Raw genomic sequence first — 20,304 nt, forward strand, 5'->3', positions numbered from 1 at the left:
CACCATCCCCCCAATGAAAAGCAGGGGTGTCACTAGCACGTTAAGAGACCATACAATAAGTGTCAGGGGACCGAGACTGTTCAACTGCCTCCCAGCACACATAAGGGGGATTACCAACAGACCCCTGGCAGTCTTCAAGCTGGCACTGGACAAGCACCTAAAGGCAGTTCCTGATCAGCCGGGCTGTGGCTCGTACGTTGGTTTGCGTGCAGCCAGCAGCAACAGCCTGGTTGATCAGGCGCTGATCCACCAGGAGGCCTGGTCACAGACCGGGCCGCGGGGGCGTTGACCCCCGAAACTCTCTCCAGGTAAACTCCAGGTAAATAGCAGCCTGATAAATTACTCCAGACAGCATCCTCATAGTTTACTTGAGATTATGTGCTGTCACGGTGTATATACATAGTGCAAACTGCATACATTCCCTGCCTCCTCTTCTCCCACTTTATTTACCTTGGTGTTGAGCAGTATATCTGACAAGTAAATTCTTGAATGGTGTTGAATACTTCTCTGGGAAGTTACCAGTTGAAGCCGAGAGATGAAAAGGCTTTTTTAAATTTCCTACCTTGTCCTGCCAGAACACATATCTGCTACCAGCGCTACAACACTGTTAGAGATATTAAGAGTGGTCCCTGTCACCTGAATTGTTGTCTGTTTCGTCACACTGAAAGTTTTCAGTTTTAACTCTTTCGTGGTGTCATAAAAACTTTAACTTTCTTCAGAACCAGTGCCCTTAAAAAATCCAGAAATATCTATATTCGCGTGGTGTCAGCAGATCAGCTCAATCCGTGGACTTGGAAAAAAAAAACACTGATTATTTTCAAATAGCATGTGAAAAACATTCATATCTAATTTTTGGTAAGTTTCATCGCAATTAAAATGGGATTTGTTCTCCTTTTAGTATGTACAATCTCAATAACAAGTTCTCTGATAGACCGATTTTGCTGCAATGTCAAGGAGTGGTTTGTCTCTTCGATTTCCACTGCTGGCTTTGAGGCTTCATGACAGTTCCTTTAATATACTTTGTCATTCGCCGAAGAAGATACAAATTTTGTCCTACACTCTGGACTATGTGAGCAGCTGTTCTCATGAGGAGCACACTGGGTCCGATGTATTGTGTTCACTTACGGAATTTTATTGCTTTTTCAGCCTAGTCATTGGCGCTTATGTTGTATTATCTCTCGGTAGGAAATATAATGCACTAACAGTAATTTTTTTTCCCTTGGGCTTAATTACATTTTGATGACTTATAGACCCGTATTAGAAGGATTGTATACCGGAGCACTAGAGTGTAACTCAGTGGCACTGCTTCCCTACATTTATTTAGGTAGTGCATATATTTTTAATATAGCTTCTAGAGAAGAGAATGGGTATATTAAATCTCGGTTTAACCCATAGTTAATGTACCTGATCTTCAGTACACATTAAAAAAATTAGGGGTAAATTTCAGGGAACATTTTTTCCCTTGTCAAATTTTATTTAGAAATTTCATATTTTGCACAGTTATAATAAAAAATAATTAAATTCATGATATAGTTCCATTTTTAAGCTGCATATTTCATCATATTTGATGATTATAGCTTAACTGTTGTTATAATTATTGCAGTTTGCTCTGGGACACAATAAATCTCAAGCTCTAACGAACCCAAAAATATAGACTGACCAGGCGTTAAAGTGACTAGGAAAGTGACAACTGAGTCTCTGTCTTGTGCATCACATGATGCCAGACAATTTAAACATCAGGCTAATTGAAAAAGAAATTATTTGGATTACTAACCCAGAAGGGGTAGTAACCCAGGATAACCCAACAGAGTCGAGCAGTGTGGTTATTTCCATTAAGGTTCTTTGGTCCTCTTCCCTTGGGTGCCATCCACAAGGGTCAGGTAATACCTAGGTACCTACTTATTGCTAGGTGAATAGGAACAATGGATGTTAGGTAACATGCCCAAGCCGCCCAAGCCTCCAACCCAGGCCCTTCGATTGTGAGATGAAAACGCTTACACTGATCTACAACTGCCTTTTAGTCCCTCAATTTGGTAGCCAAGTTCAGCATTTTCAGCTCTGACACATGAACTAAAAGAACAGATTCTTTTTCAGCATCACAACTTCCTTTTACTTTTAGTAAGACCGGTCTTGACACTGTTCTTGCCTGCTGGCTACATCTGTACTCCACCGTCCATCAACTTTTTTTTTTTTTTTTTTACACTGCGGATATGTTTCTCGTGATCCGAGAAACTAGAACTGCTTTCCTTTTTTCCTACGGATTTTGCCCTTCCCAGTGAAAAAAAAAATGAAATGTACTGGTTTGGGGTTGAGGGAAGGCTAATGAACCACTTACTTGGGCAGAGTGTCACCCTCGGGAACACAACGCCTAATCACTTTCAATCTTTCAACACGTGTGTACAGTAACTGGGACCACATTTTTGGAACAGTTGACATGTTCACGTGCTTTATGAACATAGTTCTTGAACTCATTCTTATCTTTAGGAATGGCTCGAAAATCTTTCAAAACACTCAATGGTGTGACTTCAAAAGTTCAGACAAGGTGATTAAAAAATTGACTACTGCGGAGAATGAAATTCGAATGTGTAGATGTAAATCTGACGATTTTATGTGTGAAATAGTGTGCAATTTTTATTCTCATTAAATCACGTTAAATAATTTTCGGATGCATTTTAGGGTCAAGATAGTACCTGGAGTTTACCTGGAGAGAGCTCTGGGGGTCAACGCCCCCGCGGCCCGGTCTGTGACCAGGCCTCAGTGGATCAGAGCCTGATCAACCAGGCTGTTACTGCTGGCTGAACGCAATCCAACGTACGAGCCACAGCCCGGCTGGTCAAGTACCGACTTTAGGTGCTTGTCCAGTGCCTGCTTGAAGACAGCCAGGGGTCTATTGGTAATCCCCCTTATGTGTGCTGGGAGGCAGTTGAACAGTCTTGGGCCCCTGACACTTATTGTGTTGTCTCTTAACGTGCTAGTGACACCTATTAAGCTTCTTTTGCATGCTAGCAATTTTGTTGATGTAGTAAAATATTAAAAAAAAAAAACACTTGGACTCGTTGGAATCCCTTCCATAATTGGAGAATTATTAAACACTTGGACTCGTTACCTGGAGGTTACCTGGAGGTTATTCCGGGGATCAACGCCCCCGCGGCCCGGTCCATGACCAGGCCTCCCGATGGATCAGGGCCTGATCAACTAGGCTGTTACTGCTTTCCGCACGCAGTCCAACGTACGAGCCACAGCCCGGCTGATCCGGCACTGACTTTAGGTATCTGTCCAGCTCTCTCTTGAAGGCAGCCAGGGGTTTATTGGCAATTCCCCTAATGCTTGATGAGAGGCTGTTGAACAGTCTTTGGCCCCGGACACTTATGGTTTTTTCCCTTAGTGTACCAATGGCGCCCCTACTTTTAATTGGGGACATTTTGCATCGCCTGCCCAGTCTTTTACTTTCATAGGGAGTGATTTCTGTGTGCAGATTTGGGACCATTCCTTCCAGGATTTTCCAAGTGTAGATTATGATATATCTCTCCCTCCTGCGTTCCAACGAGTACAAGTCAAGTGCTTCCAAGCGTTCCCAGTAGTTAAGTGCTTGACAGACCTTATACGTGCAGTAAAGAATCTCTGTACACTCTATATATCTGCGATTTCACCTGCTTTAAATGGAGATGTTAATGTACAGCAGTATTCCAGCCTAGAGAGAACAAGTGATTTGAAAAGGATCATCATTGGCTTGGTATCTCTCGTTTTGAACGTTTTTTTTTATTTATTTATTTATTTCCAATTTGAGCACACATACAGAGGTACAAAAAAATACAGATAAGAGCAGCATGCCAAAGCCACTTATACTATGCATAGCATTACGGGCTGGCTTAAAATTAACTTAAGATTAACTAAGCAATGATGAAATCAGTGATAAAACATTAATGTAAACAGATTACTATAAAGCACAAGTGAGTATTACAAAGACAGGTCATATGGTTGCATTCAGTCATATGAAGGATTCTGTTAGGTAGTGTATTTAAAAAATAATAAAGTTAGATTCGGTTTTAGGTTTAACATTTATGTGATATAATTGTGAGAAACATTTAAGATATACAATTTATGAGGTTCAGTTATTCAGTATTTATTTGGTTTTGGGTGAGTAAGTGATCTTTGAGAAGAGACTTGAATTTATAAACAGGTAGTGTTTCTTTTATATTTACAGGTAATGAATTCCAGATTTTAGGGCCTTTTATGTGCATTGAGTTTTTGCATAGTGTGAGATGGACACGAGGAACATCAAAGAGTGATCTGTGCCTTGTGTTATGGTCATGTGTTCTGTTGAGGTTGGCAAGGAGATGTTTGAGGGGAGGGTTAATATCAGAGTTAAGTGTTCTATGTATGTAATAGGTGCAGTAATAAGTATGGATGTTTTGTATGGTGAGTAGGTTTAGTGTATTGAATATTGGTGGAGTGTGCTGCCTGTAGTGAGAATTTGTTATCATTCTACCTGCAGCCTTTTGTTGGGTAATTAGTGGTCTGAGATGGTTAATTGTTGTTGAGCCCCATGCACAAATTCCATAGGTGAGATAGGGGTAAATAAGAGAGTGATATAGGGCCAGGAGGGCTGACTGTGGAACATAGTACCGTATCTTCGATAGTATGCCTACAGTCTTGGAAATTTTCTTAGAAATTTGTTGTATATGTGTATGAAATTTGAGTCTATTATCAAGGTGGATTCCTAAGAATTTTCCCTCTGTTAGTTTTGTGATAGGTGATCCGTTTATCATTATGTTAAGAGGGACATCTGTAGCTCTGTTACCAAACTGAATGAAGTAGGTTTTGTCAATGTTTAGTGTAAGTTTGTTAGTCCTCATCCAGGTAGATATTTTCTGTAATTCGGTATTTACAGTATTGGCTAGCGTGACTGGGCTCGGGTGAGAGAAGACGTATGTAGTGTCATCTGCAAATAGTGTGGGTTTGAGTAATTGCGAAGCATTTGGAAGGTCATTTATGTATAGGAGAAAGAGAAGAGGGCCAAGGACACTTCCCTGTGGGACACCAACTGTAATTGGTTGCGCAGAAGAGTTTGCCCCATTTGCGTACACATATTGGCTTCTGTTGCTGAGGTATGACTTGAGGTAGTTGAGGGAGTGCCCTCTTATACCATAGTGTGACAATTTTACGTGGAGCAAGTCATGGTCAACTGTATCAAAAGCTTTACGTAAGTCAATGAAGATCCCCAGTGGGACTTCTTTTTTCTCTATTGCAGTGTATATATGTTCTAGCATGTGTATAATAGCATCATTAGTATTTTTATTAGGCCTGAATCCAAATTGGCAGGGGTTGAGTATGTTTTGGGAGATAAGGTAGGAGTAGATTCGTTTATGAATTAATTTTTCGAAGATTTTTGAGAGAGGGTGTAAGTTGGATATTGGCCTATAGTTATTCAACTCTGTTTGGTCTCCTCCTTTGTGGATCGGGGTGACCCTTGCTATTTTGAGTACTGTAGGGAAGGTGGAGGATTCAATGGATTTGTTAAAGAGTGTTGCAATGATTGGTGATAGCACTTGTGACACTTTTTTGTATATAAAGGGTGGTAAGGTATTTAAATCTCCTGCCTTGTTTTTTAGTGCGTTGATAATAAGGGAGACTTCGTATGGGTTAGTCGGAGCTAGGAACAGTGTGTTCGGGTAGTTGCCGGTGAGGTAGTCATTTGGTGGGGTATCTGAGCTTGGGATTTTATTGGCAAGGTTTTGTCCTATAGTGGAGAAGAAATCATTGAGTCTGTTTGCTGTTTCTGTTGGTGGGAGTTGGGGTTCATCTGATTTTGCTAATTTTATTTCGCTATTTCGTGATATCTTTTTTGTTCCCAGAATTTCTGATAGGGTTTTCCAGGTCTTTTTTATATCACCTCGTAAGTTGGATAATCTGTTCTCATAATACAATTTTTTTGCCCTTCTTATCAGGCTGGTTAGGATTGACGAGTAACGTTTTGTTTGGTCTCTGGTTATGTGACCCATTCTGTACTGTTTTTCATATTGGTGTTTTGTATTTATGGATTTGAGAATGCTGGGTGTTAGCCAGGGACTGTTCAGTCTCTTTGCTGTCATCTGTTTAGTTTTTTTAGGGCAGTGCTTGTTATAGAGGTATTGGTTTTTTTTTAGAAAATTATTAATACATTCGTCAATATCTGTATAGATTTCTAGCTCAGTATGCCAATCTATGTTTGCTATTGCTGTTGTGAAGTTATTAATGGCTGCCTCATTGTGAAGTCTGAAGGTGACTTTAGTAGTGTCTTGGGGTAGTTTACCAAGAGTTGTTATGAGGAAAGTAGGGTAGTGGTCTGTGGTATTATCTGTAATTATGCCTGATTTTAAAGGGGATATGGTGTTGGTCCAGATGTGGTCAAGTAGGGAAACACTAGTCTCTGTAACTCTTGTAGGTTTTGTTACTGTTGGTAGTAACATACAGTTACTCATTGTGTTTGTGAATTCAGTAACGTGTAGGTCCTGGTCTTGCAGGAGATTTATATTGAAGTCACCTGAGAGTAGTAAGTGATCTTTGTTCATGCGTGCATCAGTTATCATACTTCCTAGATTTTGACTAAATTGGCTAATGTTTGACTGTGGAACTCTGTAGATGTTTATCAATGTGAGAGGTTTTTGTAGGTATTTGGATTTGAATTTAGCTATTATATATTCCCCATGTTCATCCCTTGTGCAAGTATTAGTGATACATTCTAGTTGGTCTGAGTAGTATATGGCTGTGCCACCCCCTTGTTGGTCTGGCCTACAGTTGTGTATGGCTGTGTAACCAGGAATGGCATAGACATCTGTACTATCAGGCTTTAGCCAGGTTTCAGTTAGTGTAATGATGGACATATTGGCATGTAAGGAATTTAGTAATGCTATGAGGTCATCGTATGCTTGCTTAAAGATCTGATATTGTAGTTAAAGATAGTTATGTTGTTGTTGGCACTGAGAAGTGCCTTTGATTGTTCTGCAGTGTAGTAATTACAGTAACTGTTTGATTCATTTAAGTCATTAAATAAGAGGTTGGTATCAGGATCAATGCTTGTAATCATAAGATTTGTAGTGAATCTATAGTTAGAATTAAGTATGAAACAAAGTAAATAGTCTTAAGCTAAAAAATAGCACCTGGATTATTTAACAAATGTAAAATAATGAGCTAAGGGACTAATACAAATAAAGTGATGATCAAATAATGGAGCTTGGGAATATGATAGTAGGTAGTACTATAAAGGTAATTTTTTAAAGTTAGAATTATAGTATAAAATTATAATATAAAAGGGACTAATATAGGTTGTGGTGAACAATAAAGTGGTAATCAAATAAATGAGCTTTGGAATATAATGGCAAAAATGTGAATTTATTCTACTTTAGCACCTGAGAATAGCACCTTGATTATTTTAACAATTGTGAATATATAAACTAGGATAGTTATATAAAGCTAAAATAAAGGAGAAAATATATAAGGGACTAAAATTAAGTAATGGTAAGCAAAGTTAAATGGACAGATGGTAGGAATTATAATATAAACTTATAATATAAAAAATACAATTTGAAATGGTACTTGCAATTGAACTAGAGTCTGGTATAGGTTGTTGACAAGATCAAGATTATAACTAGATTTAAATTGACAAAATAAAATTCACAATTAAAGTACCTACCAAAAGAATAATAGTAAAAAAATAACAATGGTAATGTCTTGGTTATAATATGATAGTAAGAGGGTAGACAGGTACACAGGTACAAGGGATAATATAAAGGTTGGGGTTGAATATAAAAACTTGAAAATTTGGCAACAAAATGTTATGGGAAGTATAAAATAATGTTTAATGTACAAAAGTAAAATTGACTGGTAGTAAATATGGTGTTTAATAAAATTTTAGTAAGTAATAATGATTACAAAAAAAAGTGAAAAAGTAATGTTTATTTCATTCAATATTGCACTGGTAGTTATACTTGAGGTTATATGGCAGTACAAGGTAATTAAGAGTAATTTAGGATAGTAAATGTGATATTAAAACAGGTAAAGGTAATTAGACAAGTAATGGTTATTAAATGTCATTTTCTTTGCACTTGGGATCGTGCACTGTTGTGATCCTTGAAAGTGAGATCCTCAGACATTACTACTCCCAGGTCCCTTATATTATTTTTCCGCTCTATTGTATGGCCAGAGTCTGTAGTATACTCTGTTCTAGTTATTATCTCCTCCAGTTTTCCATAACGGAGTAGTTGGAATTTGTCCTCATTGAACATCATATTGTTTACCGTTGCCCACTGGAAAACCCTTCCAAAACTGGAGAATGATATTAACACTTGGACTCGTTGGAATCCCTTCCAAAACTGGAGAATGATATGCGTATCTGATCGGCTTTAAATTTTCACCACTGGCGCGGTTTCCAAAACACAAGGCTCACGCTGCTATTGGGTGTCATAAGTCCCAGTCTGCCAACTTCATTTAATAAACAGTGATACTCATTTTCTGCCCAATAACTAAAGAATGCTTCTAATGGGCTTCAAAATATTATTGACGATGCATTCAATAAGAAGGATGATACCCCATGAGTTTAATCAGGCTTATTTTTATTGAGGTCCTTTGATCCTATTCCCCAGAATTCGATCCACAACATTCGGCAAACACCTGGGTACCTAAACTACCATTAAGTGAACAGAGATAACAGGTGTAAGGAAACATGACCAAGGTTTCCATTTGTAATGAGATCGAAATCAGGTCCTTCAGATGCGAGCCGAAGGCGCTACAACTTGAGCTACGAGCGACTGTGATATCACACACCCGGTGTTTGGCTCTGCCAACGTAACCGTTCCAAGGGACAATACACAAATAACTTGCACATAGGAGAAAGCTTACGACGGCGTTTCGGTCCGACTTGGACCATTTACAGTCACATTATCCCTCCCTTCAAGCGATCGAACCTCATTGCCTGATAGCCTCTAAGAATTTAGCGTTCCCTGGTGAACGTAATAATAATAATAATAATAATAATAATAATGAAACTTGGGTATGTTTCCTTACACATGCTGCCTCCGTTCACCTAGCAGGGGCTTGGTTGCTAGCGTCCTCAGCTCACACACTGAGGGTCCGGGATCGATCTCGGCACGGGTGAAACGTTAGGCATGTTTCCATACACATGTTGTCCCTGTTCACTTAGCAGTAAATATGCATCTTAGCCGACTGGTGTGGGTCGCATCTTGGGGAACAAAATTAAAGGACCCCAATGAAAATAAAACAGACAGTTCTCGACGACGCACGGACTTTTATTGGGTTATCCTGGGTGGCAAACCTCTGGGTTAAAAATCCGAACAAAATCATCCCTCTCATGTTTGAATGGTGTTAATAGTATCTGTTACAGATTAGTTTACCCTTGTGAGTTGTGGCTTGGTCCGTTTTCATTGAAGGTTTACATTATCACCTCCAGTTGGCGTCAATAGTGGCTGGTATAGTGTGGTCTTTGTTTCCTCCTCAAGATTGGTAATGCTTTCAGGTAAATCTGTAAGATTAGCTTTTTCATTTGCGGTTACTGGCCGCTGAATAAGTGAAGCTGGGTGTGGTAGTGGTGGAGTAGCGGAGTATTGCTGTTTAGCTAATCTTGGTAAATTTAATGATACTGCCGGCGGTGGTGCGCCATCTTACAAATATTTTCCCTCGGTATTATCCAGAATGTAGACTTGTCTCATTCAGTACTGTAACAAATGCAGGCTTATACCAATTTTCGTTCAGCGAACTGTGATAACTGTAAAAAATATTTGAACTTGATACATGTTGTGATGACCTTGGAGGTGGCAAGCATTATATCATTGCCTCGTGTTGATAGTGATGGCTGGAGAACAGGTATGGTGATACTGATAGTGTAGATAGACACGTATACACAGTTCAGGATCTTTATTGAGATGTTATAAACAAGAAGTTATATGTTGGGCATTAACAGAGACTATACACAGACAAAAGTACACTGGCGCACATCCACCAACCATAAGGGCCCATATGACCTATGGGGGCCATATGTCATTGAAGCAAGAATTTTGGGTGGCTTTAAAAATATGTTGGACAGGAACATGAGTGTGTGTGACCTGCACCTGCTTAGTATGGACCAGTAGGCCTGATGTAGTGTTCTCTCTTATGTTCTTATGACTTCTTGAAGACATTGGGTTGCACAATCTGGACTTATTACTTATTACCTCAGCTCAGTATTTAAATTTTTAAGAATTACTATACATCTTCAAACATCCATATTGAAAATAGATTTAGCAATGTTCTGCATTTACAAACCATTAATGACTTATTAATTTAACTTTTTTACACAAAGGTATTTGAGGTGATAGATCATGGTACTGAAGTACATATACACAAGATCATTAATGCCTTTGATAGTTCCACACAAGAGATTGTTGAGAAAAGTAGAGGCACATAAAATAGGAGGGGAATTTTTTTCTCAAATCAAGGCACAGTTGACAGGTAAGCAACAGAGAATTTGCATAATTTGGGAAAATCAGAGTGGGGACACATCACAAATGTTCCACTGGGGGTCACCATTTGGCCTTTTGATGCTCACAATATACATAAATGACATAGATGAGGGAATAAGTAGCAGCATAAGTAAGTTTGCCACTGATACTAATATAAGCCATTTGATTATTTCTGGTGAGGACAGGAAGATCTTGATAAATTGATAGTGATCAGAGAAAAGGCATCTCCAATTTAATGTAGACATATATGGTTCTAAGCTTAGAAAAAGAAAACTGCCATGGCACTTATAAACTGAATAATATAGATCTCAATTATTCTGACTGCAAAAAAAAATTAAAAGTTATGAACGGCAGTACGTATTCCAAAGCCAAGACAACAGTCCATGAGCGTTTCTAATAAAGCTAATAGAATTCTTGGTTTCATATCAAGAATTATAAATAATAAGAGTCCTCAAATTATGGAGATAAATGGTATTAAATACCAAAACAATGGAGAAATACACAAATGCAGTATAATGTGAACTTTTATTGACTACGTTTCACCCACACAGTCGCCTTTATCAAGTCACAAACAGATCTACCTGGGCAAAGAGTACACGAGTATATATAGGGTGGAGAATGTTGGGGAGGTTGGATTTCAGATGGACCTGCACGGGATGGGAAGTATGTTGTTATATAGCATAACAAAGAAATTTCCTGGCAAGGGGTTCAGCTATATTGTAAAAGCTGTTGTTCTGGTTGAAATTGTTGGATATACAGGATGTTGGAATGATCACTTGTGTGTGTATATCCAACAGTTTCAACCAGAACAACAGCTTTTACAACATAGTTCAACCCCTTGCCATCATTATCCTACATAACAACATACCTGCTTGTCCATCCCATGCAGATCTATCTCAGATCCAACCTCCCCAACATTCTCCACCTGACTCTCCACCCTGTATATTTTCACATACTCTTTGCCCAGGTAGATCTGATAAATTAGACACCTGTGCAACTCTTGGGTATCTTTATTGAGGAAACGTTTTGCCACACAGTGGCGAAACAGTATTTTAGCAAGGTATGCTTGTAAAAAAAAGTTTGTGGTTATGCATTATTTACAGTATGCAAAGCAGAGTATTTTTTCAGAATGGGTGGTAATATGCCACTGGATAAAATACCTCTATATTTCATTTTTTTTTATTTTTTTATTATCACACCGGCCGATTCCCACCAAGGCAGGGTGGCCCGAAAAAGAAAAACTTTCACCATCATTCACTCCATCACTGTCTTGCCAGAAGGGTGCTTTACACTACAGTTTTTAAACTGCAACATTAACACCCCTCCTTCAGAGTGCAGGCACTGTACTTCCCATCTCCAGGACTCAAGTCCGGCCTGCCGGTTTCCCTGAATCCCTTCATAAATGTTACTTTGCTCACACTCCAACAGCACGTCAAGTATTAAAAACCATTTGTCTCCATTCACTCCTATCAAACACGCTCACGCATGCCTGCTGGAAGTCCAAGCCCCTCGCACACAAAACCTCCTTTACCCCCTCCCTCCAACCCTTCCTAGGCCGACCCCTACCCCGCCTTCCTTCCACTACAGACTGATACACTCTTGAAGTCATTCTGTTTCGCTCCATTCTCTCTACATGTCCGAACCACCTCAACAACCCTTCCTCAGCCCTCTGGACAACAGTTTTGGTAATCCCGCACCTCCTCCTAACTTCCAAACTACGAATTCTCTGCATTATATTCACACCACACATTGCCCTCAGACATGACATCTCCACTGCCTCCAGCCTTCTCCTCGCTGCAACATTCATCACCCACGCTTCACACCCATATAAGAGCGTTGGTAAAACTATACTCTCATACATTCCCCTCTTTGCCTCCAAGGACAAAGTTCTTTGTTTCCACAGACTCCTAAGTGCACCACTCACTCTTTTTCCCTCATCAATTCTATGATTCACCTCATCTTTCATAGACCCATCCGCTGACACGTCCACTCCCAAATATCTGAATACGTTCACCTCCTCCATACTCTCTCCCTCCAATCTGATATTCAATCTTTCATATCAATAAATATTTCATATCAATAAATATACCCAAGAGTTGCACACGTGTCCAATTTATTAACGTGTCGGTTCTCTGAACCATTCATCTACAATCTACAGGTAGATCTGTTTGTGACTTGATAAAGCCCATTGTGTGGGTGAAACGCAGTCAATAAATGATCGAATTATACTGCATTTGTCTATTTTTCCTCAGATTATACTTCATCTTTATATATCCTAAGGCCTCGTTTAGATTATGCTATGCAGTTCTGGTCACTATATTACAGTTAGTTTAATATCCTTATTATGCACCCCATGTCCATGGTGTGAGCAAGTAAAAGAATAAATAGAGAGGCACATTGGTCCAAGAACAAGGTGACAAAGTTACAGTGAAAATTGACTGTTTACAAGTACGTATATATGTATCTGGTTACAATTGTAATGAGTTATTGATGCAGACATGGATTGGATCACAGAAATATTACCTTATACAGTATTTTAGCAAGGTATGCTTGTAAAAAAAAGTTTGTGGTTATGCATTATTTACAGTATGCAAAGCAGAGTATTTTTTCAGAATGGGTGGTAATATGCCACTGGGTAAAATACCTCTATATTTCAGAGTGAGTTGTCTCTGAATTCATCAATTTTATTGCATTCCAGCACACACTGAAAGGTGTAACAATTGTTCATCTGACAAAGTTTACGTTTAGTTTTGTCTATGTCGGCTGGCAGTGGTGATTTAACCTCCCAGAGATAATAATAATAATAATAATAATATCTTCATTTACTACAAGTACATGTACATGGTATACAGGCCTAGCTGACATCAATGACATTCTACTATATAGAAAGCCTCTTGTTATGCTGAACATTTCGGGCAAATTAGGTCAGTGTCCCAGGATGCGACCCACACCAGTCAACTAACACCCAGGTACCCATTTTACTGATGGGGAACATAGACAACAGGTGGAAAGAAACATGCCCAGTGTTTCTATCCTGGCTGGGAATCAAACCCAGGCCCTCGCCATGTGAAGCAAGAGCTTTAACCACCAGGCCACCAGAGCCCTGTAACCCAGCTGGAACTGGGCGGTAGTGACATCCAGATGTGCTTATTTTGTTGGATGCACTGTAGATATGTGGTTCCTGCATGATAATTGGACTTGCTGGTGTCAATCTCACTCATTCTCGAGTCAATGAAGTTCTCAAACTGCTAACTGACATCACAAGATTGTAATCTATTCCCTCTTTGCCATCCGTTCTATCGTGCATCTCAGCTCGGCTCTTGTACCAAGGTCTGGGGGTTGATCCATGGTATGGCTGGAAACATTAGGATGTGTTTCTTTAAGATACCTGCTGTCCATGTTCACCCATCAATAAAATGGGAACCTGGGTGTTAGTCTACTGGTGTGGGTCACATCCTGGGGCAAAATTGACCTAATTTGCCCGAAATGCTCTGCATAACGAGGGGCTTTCTATATAGTAGTACAGTATGTCACTGATGTCAGCTAGGCCTGTATACGTACCTTGTACATGTACTTGTAGAAATAATTACTATTATTGTTATTATTATTATTATTATTATTATAATGTGAGATGGAATCTACAGGTGGTGTATTTTGACTTCTGTCCACAATCCCACCATACCTGCGTCTGGCTTCTGACACAACATGCCATAGTTGACATCGAAGGAGTTAAGAGTATTTATGGATGGTAAAGAATCACTTACAGATGAGGTGTAAATTTTTGATACATGGATGTATTTGAGTGCAAGTAGTATGGCAAGTAAAGGCCCAGTTATTGATGGGTGCTCCAATTTTTATATGAGAGCTGTCACACTGACAAGAACAGCACTACCAACTGCACCAAAATGGACATAAATGTGCTGGAAAACATACAGAGAAGGATGACAAAGTTGATACCATGAGATTGAACTGTGGTTATTATCTCAGTTGTGAGTTGAATAGGTTACCACTAAGCTGTGTGATTGGAAAATGTCATTTCAGCAGTTGTATATATTATTACCTTCAGTTAGGTCTTGTCAAACTTGCATCGTATACAAATGCACTTGTTATAGCTGCAGTGTCTGAATTATTAAAAAGTTAATGCAGTGCTAAGTTTTTCTCTAGTGATTTAATTTTTTAACAGGATGGCAAATGGAGAGCAGTACAATTCCTCCTCCAGGCGGACAACTCCTCCTCGGCAGACACCCCCTCGTAGCTCTGGCACCCCATCTGGAGCAAACACTCCTAGGCACATGCCGACTAAGAAGTCTCTCCCAGTGTTCAACTCCTACATGAGTCTTTTCCAAGTGCAGGAGAAACTCAAGAAAGGAGAAGTTATTGAGGTAATATTTGACTTTTCACTGACATTTGCAGGCTTATATACAAAGAGAAATTTATAGTTTGTGATAACATAGGGAAGTCTTGGAAATTTTATAGAAATTTTCTTTGAAATTCTGACAGGTTGCTATATTCTGTAATGCTTTGAAAGATTAGACTTGATCCTCAGTAATTTTAAAGCAATTTTCTCTCTCTGCTTCTCTGACTTTATAGCATTTAGAGCTTTGGTTCACCTGCACTGCTTAGCTTTATTCATGTTTTTAAGCATTGTATCTTGCCTTCTCTTCCCAGAATTTTACTATTGAAACATTCACACAACTTCACTTATGCATAGTCAAACAGTCTAGTTTCAAATATCAAAGTGTGAGATTCAGTTTGTTATATTCTTCTTGCCTTATTGGAGTAACTGTTGAAGTTCAACATAACAGGAGCACTTCATTAGGTCCACAGACTTTGAAAGTTTTATTTTAATAACCAGTGAATATTTCATTTGGCATGCATTGGCTGGTAAATGTTGTGGAATGCCTTTTAGTTTTCTTAATATAAGGAAAGGAAACTTTGTAGGATGGAGGGGGGACTTTTCCAGAGACTGTCAAACTTGGACAGAGATGCATGATGTAGCCATCTTTTGTTTAACATATTTAGATGGGGGTTGTAAAAGAGGTGAATGCTAGGGTGTTGGTAAGAGATGTGGTATTAAAAGATGTTGGATCTGATGCAAAGTGGGAGTTATCAGTTGCTCTTCTGCTGATACCACAGTTCTTTTGGGAGATTCTAAAGACATGTTGCATGAGTTGAGGGATGAATTTGGGAGGGTATATAAAAAATGGAAATAAAAAGTTGAGTATAGAGAAGAGCAAAGCAATGAGGGTAACAAAAATCTAGGTACTAATAGAGTGAATATCAGATTACAGGAATTAGAAAGTTAATGAATTTTGATACTAAGGCAAGGATGTGTCAGGAGATGGGTCTATGAAAGACGGTGGGTACTAGAGAATGGCAGAGGGAAGAGGTGGGTGGTGTTTTGAGACATCTATGGAAAGAAATGTTTTTCTCTGGAAGCAGAAAAAAAAGTACGATAAAAATTCTACCAGAGTGTAGAGATACCAACACTTTCATATGGATATGAGGCATAGGTTTTTAAATGCTGCAGCATGAAGGCAGTTAAAGGTAGTAGAGAAGTCATGTTTGAGAGTGATGTGAATATCCTGCAGAAATTCAGAGCATAGAAATTAAAAGGTGATGCAGTGTCACCATGGGTACAATTCAGAGCTGAGGAGTGAGGCATTTGGGCAGAGGGACAGGATGACAATGAAGGTGTATAAATCTGGGGCGGAAGATAGGATGGGTTAGGGTTGTCCGAGAGATTGTTGGAGGGAAGGGGTGATAGAGGCTTTTGAGTTTTAGAAGCTTATACAAGTGTTAAATAGGAATAAATGGATGGGTTTTAATGAATGTTCTGTTGGTGTGTGAGTAGGGCAACATTTTATAAAGGATTGAGGGAAACTGGTTGGCTGGACTGAAGTCCTGAAGGTGGAAAGGGCAGTGCCTGTACTCTGAAAGAGGTGGGGACTAATCTTAATTGTGATGTCAGCACACCTGAATAGGAGACAACTATTGAGAGGAAAAAAAGACTATGCCACCCAGTTATGTTTATTATTTCTTATTTGGGAACATTCTTTTGTAAAATAAAAATAATAAGTGGCAGTTCCTAGATTTTTGTACTGGATGTCATCAGAATAGAAATTAATGAAAATTCAGGTCATGCTGTGTTTTGTATTTGTTAAATATTGTGTATATACTGTATATTTTTGTATCTTCCCCTTCCTCATTTTGCATGGAATGGATCAAGTACAGTGTGTTTCCTCTTGTATATCTTGAATAATACAAGGGTCATAAGAAGGAGCACTGCAGCAGGCCTGCTGACCCATGCTAGGCAGGTCCAACTCTCACCCACCACCACCCACTCATATATTTGTCTAACCTATTTTTAAAACTGCACAACATTTTAGTTGTGACATTCTCGGGAGTTTGTTCCACTCATCTACAACTTTTACCAAACCACTGCTTTCCTATATCCTTCTTAAATCTAAATTTTTCCAACATGAACCCATTGCTGCAAGTCCTGTCTTGGTTAGATATTCCTTCTTTCAACAAACCAGCCATATCCCACCAAAGCAGGGTGGCACAAAATTAAAAACGAAAGTTTCTCTTTTTAACTTTAGTAATGTATACAGGAGAAAGGGTTACTAGCCCCTTGCTCCCGGCATTTTAGCTGCCTCTTACTACATGCATGGCTTATGGAAGAATAATTCTTGTCCACTTCCTCATGAAGGTAAGAGGAAATAAACAAGAACTAGTAAGAAAATTGAAGAAACCCCAGGGGGGTGTATATGTGCGTGTGTGCATGCATGCTTGTACATTCATGTGTAGTGTGACCTGAGTGTCAGTAGAAGCAGCAAGACATACCTGAAATCTTGCATGTTTGAGACAGAAAAGACACCAGCCATCCTGCCATCATGTAAAACAATTACAGGCTTCCATTTTACACTCGCTTAGCAGGACGGTAGTACCTCCCTATGTGGTTGCTGTCTACCAGCCTAGCTGGGATTTCAAAGTGAAGCCTTTACTCGTGTATCACTGAAAATCCCAGTGTGTTCAAGAAAAACAGTGTCATGAAGAACAAATTGTGTGTGATGTGGAGGGCTAACAATAAGGCATGGGTCACGAGGCTAATTTTCATTGAGTGGGTCACTGCAGTGTTTGGCCCGAGTGTGAAGAAATACCTCCTGGAAAATAAATTGCCACTTAAGTGCCTCCCAGTACTGGACAGTGCTCCTGCTCATCCTCCAGACTTGGAAGACCTATTGTTTGAGGAGTGTAAGTTCATCACAGTGAAGTTCTTGCCCCTAAATACTGCTGCTCTCATCCAGCCCATGGACCAGCAGAGTTATTTCAAAGCAATGTTTCAAAGGTGCTTTGAAGTGACTTTGGACACTGAATTGACCCTAAGAGTTCTGGAGGAATCACTTCAATATCCACCATTGCATAAGCTTGAAAGTCACTTCTTGGCAGGGAGTGACTTCCAGGACTTTGAACTCTGCTTGGAGAAAATTGTGGCCAGAATGTGTCCTCGACAAGGATTTTGAAGGGTTTGAGGCTGACTCTGACGACCCTATGCCTATTGCGGAATCTATTATTTCACTGGGGAAGTCCATGGGGTTGGATGTGAGTAGCCAGGATGTGGAAGAGTTGGCGGACTACCACAGGAAAGAGCTAGCCACTGAAGAGCTGCAGTACCTTCAACAGGAACAGCAACAGACCGCAGCTGAGGATATTACTTCAGAGGAGGAAGAGAGGGGAAGAATGTGCCTTCTTCAGTGATAAGGGCATTTGTGCAAAGTGGAGTGCAGTACAAAGTTTTGCAGAGAATTATCACCCTGACAACTGTTGCAAGCCATGTCTGCAATATGTTCAATGACAATGTCTTGTTCCATTTTAGGCAAATTATACAGACGCCAGAAACGGGTGCCTCTGAACAGATTTTTTGTGCAACAGAGGTACATTGACTCTCAAGCTGGTCCTAGTGCCAGTAAAAAACAAAGAAGGGAAGTAACCCCAGAGAGGAACTTGATACCTGAATACCTTATGGAGTGGGATTCCCCTTCAAACAATAAGCTCTCCTCCCTCACCCCTCCTCACCTTCTTCCATATGCTAACAAGAATCTTCAATAAAGGTATGTAATGTTCATTTATTATTAAAATTACTGCTTTATATTTCTTTCTAATTGTTTTCTGTATGTAAAACTATAGATATTCTTTAAAAAATGTATTTTTTGTTAAGATGTTTGGGTGTCTGAAACGAATTAATTGGATTTACATTATTTCTTATGAAAAATATTACTTAGGTTTTCAGCCATTTTGGATTTAGGCCAACCTTCTGGAACGGATTATGGCCAATAACCGGGGGTCCACTGTATTGTAGTACTACAGTACAGATTTAAGGATCAAGAGTTTTACCAGTTTTTTTTAAGAGACATACTTACAATAATAATTGTCATTAATATTCTTATGTTTATTTTTTCAGGGGGTGTTGAGAATCAACCCGAAAAACTATGAAGATGCGTATATCAGCGCGCCGGTAATTCTCGGTATCACCCGTTTCATTCTTGTTGTACTGTTCTAGCCAGTACTTTATTTTTTACATAACTCATTAGTTCACATTTAATACCTAAGTTTTAAAATTTAGTGATTTCTTTTAATTATTAATGAGTTTTGGATGTTTGAAAGACTTTTTAATTGTCTTTATTCCACCTTCTGAAGACATTCTAATGTAATTTTATTCTCTGCTCCAGTTTTAATTAACTCATTCCAGTGAAGTCCTATTCTAAGTTTGATTTATTATATTTTTGTTAGGTTTAATTGGCAATTGCATATGTATACATGTATATACAGTATTGTAAACCATTTTTAATAAGTTTATTAACTTCTTCAAAATGTGTGTTGGATTCTTGTGTGTATTATATACTGTACCATTTATATTACATTAGAATACTTCATATGCAATTATTTAATAAATGTATGGAAGAGAGTAAGGTACCTAGGGATTGGCAGAGAGCATACATAGTTCTTTTGTATAAAGGCAAAGGGGACAAAAGAGAGTGCAAAAATTATAGGGGGATAAGTCTGTTGAGTATACCTGGTAAAGTGTATGGTAGAGTTATTATTGAAAGAATTAAGAGTAAGACGGAGAATAGGATAGCAGATGAACAAGGAGGCTTTAGGAAAGGTAGGGGGTGTGTGAACCAGGTGTTTACAGTGAAATATATAAGTGAACAGTATTTAGATAAGGCTAAAGAGGTCTTTGTGGCATTTATGGATTTGGAAAAGGCATGTGACAGGGTGGAAAGGGGGGCAATGTGGCAGATGTTGCAGGTGTATGGTGTACGAGGTAGGTTACTGAAAGCAGTGAAGAGTTTTTACAAGGATAGTGAGGCTCAAGTTTGAGTATGTAGGAAAGAGGGAAATTATTTCCCAGTAAAAGTAGGCCTTAGACAAGGATGTGTGATGTCACTGTGGTTGTTTAATATATTTATGGATGGGGTTGTAAGAGAAGTAAATGCGAGGGTCTTGGCAAGAGGCGTGGAGTTAAAAGATAAAGAATCACACACAAAGTGGGAGTTGTCACAGTTGCTCTTTACTGATGACACTGTGCTCTTGAGAGATTCTGAAGAGAAGTTGCAGTGGTTGGTGGATGAATTTGGTAGGGTATGCAAAAGAAGAAAATTGAAAGTGAATACAGGAAAGAGTAAGGTTATGAGGATAAAAAGATTGGGTGATGAAAGATTGGATATAAGATTGGAGGGAGAGAGTATGGAGGAGGTGAATGTATTCAGATATTTGGGAGTGGACGTGTCAGCGGATGGGTCTATGA

General features: G+C 39.1%; 1 protein-coding gene across 11 annotated transcripts in view; it reads left to right on the forward strand.

The window, feature by feature from the left end:
• Nucleotides 1-20,304, forward strand: part of LOC128700710 (DIS3-like exonuclease 2) — a 324,230-nt gene that overhangs the window by 285,560 nt on the left and 18,366 nt on the right. For 9 of the 11 annotated variants that reach the window (XM_070097239.1, XM_053794051.2, XM_070097243.1 and 6 more), the window contains 2 exons: nucleotides 14,677-14,875; nucleotides 18,958-19,011. In XM_070097239.1, the coding sequence (XP_069953340.1) occupies nucleotides 14,677-14,875; nucleotides 18,958-19,011 (253 nt within the window). Of the gene's footprint in view, nucleotides 1-9,384; nucleotides 9,512-9,834; nucleotides 9,859-14,676; nucleotides 14,876-18,957; nucleotides 19,012-20,304 lie in introns of those variants that run through there. The other 2 variants (XM_070097247.1, XM_070097248.1) reach the window with 2 other exon arrangements.

This window comes from Cherax quadricarinatus, chromosome 56 (assembly GCF_038502225.1).
Source record: "Cherax quadricarinatus isolate ZL_2023a chromosome 56, ASM3850222v1, whole genome shotgun sequence".
Classification (NCBI taxonomy): Eukaryota; Metazoa; Arthropoda; class Malacostraca; order Decapoda; family Parastacidae; genus Cherax; species Cherax quadricarinatus.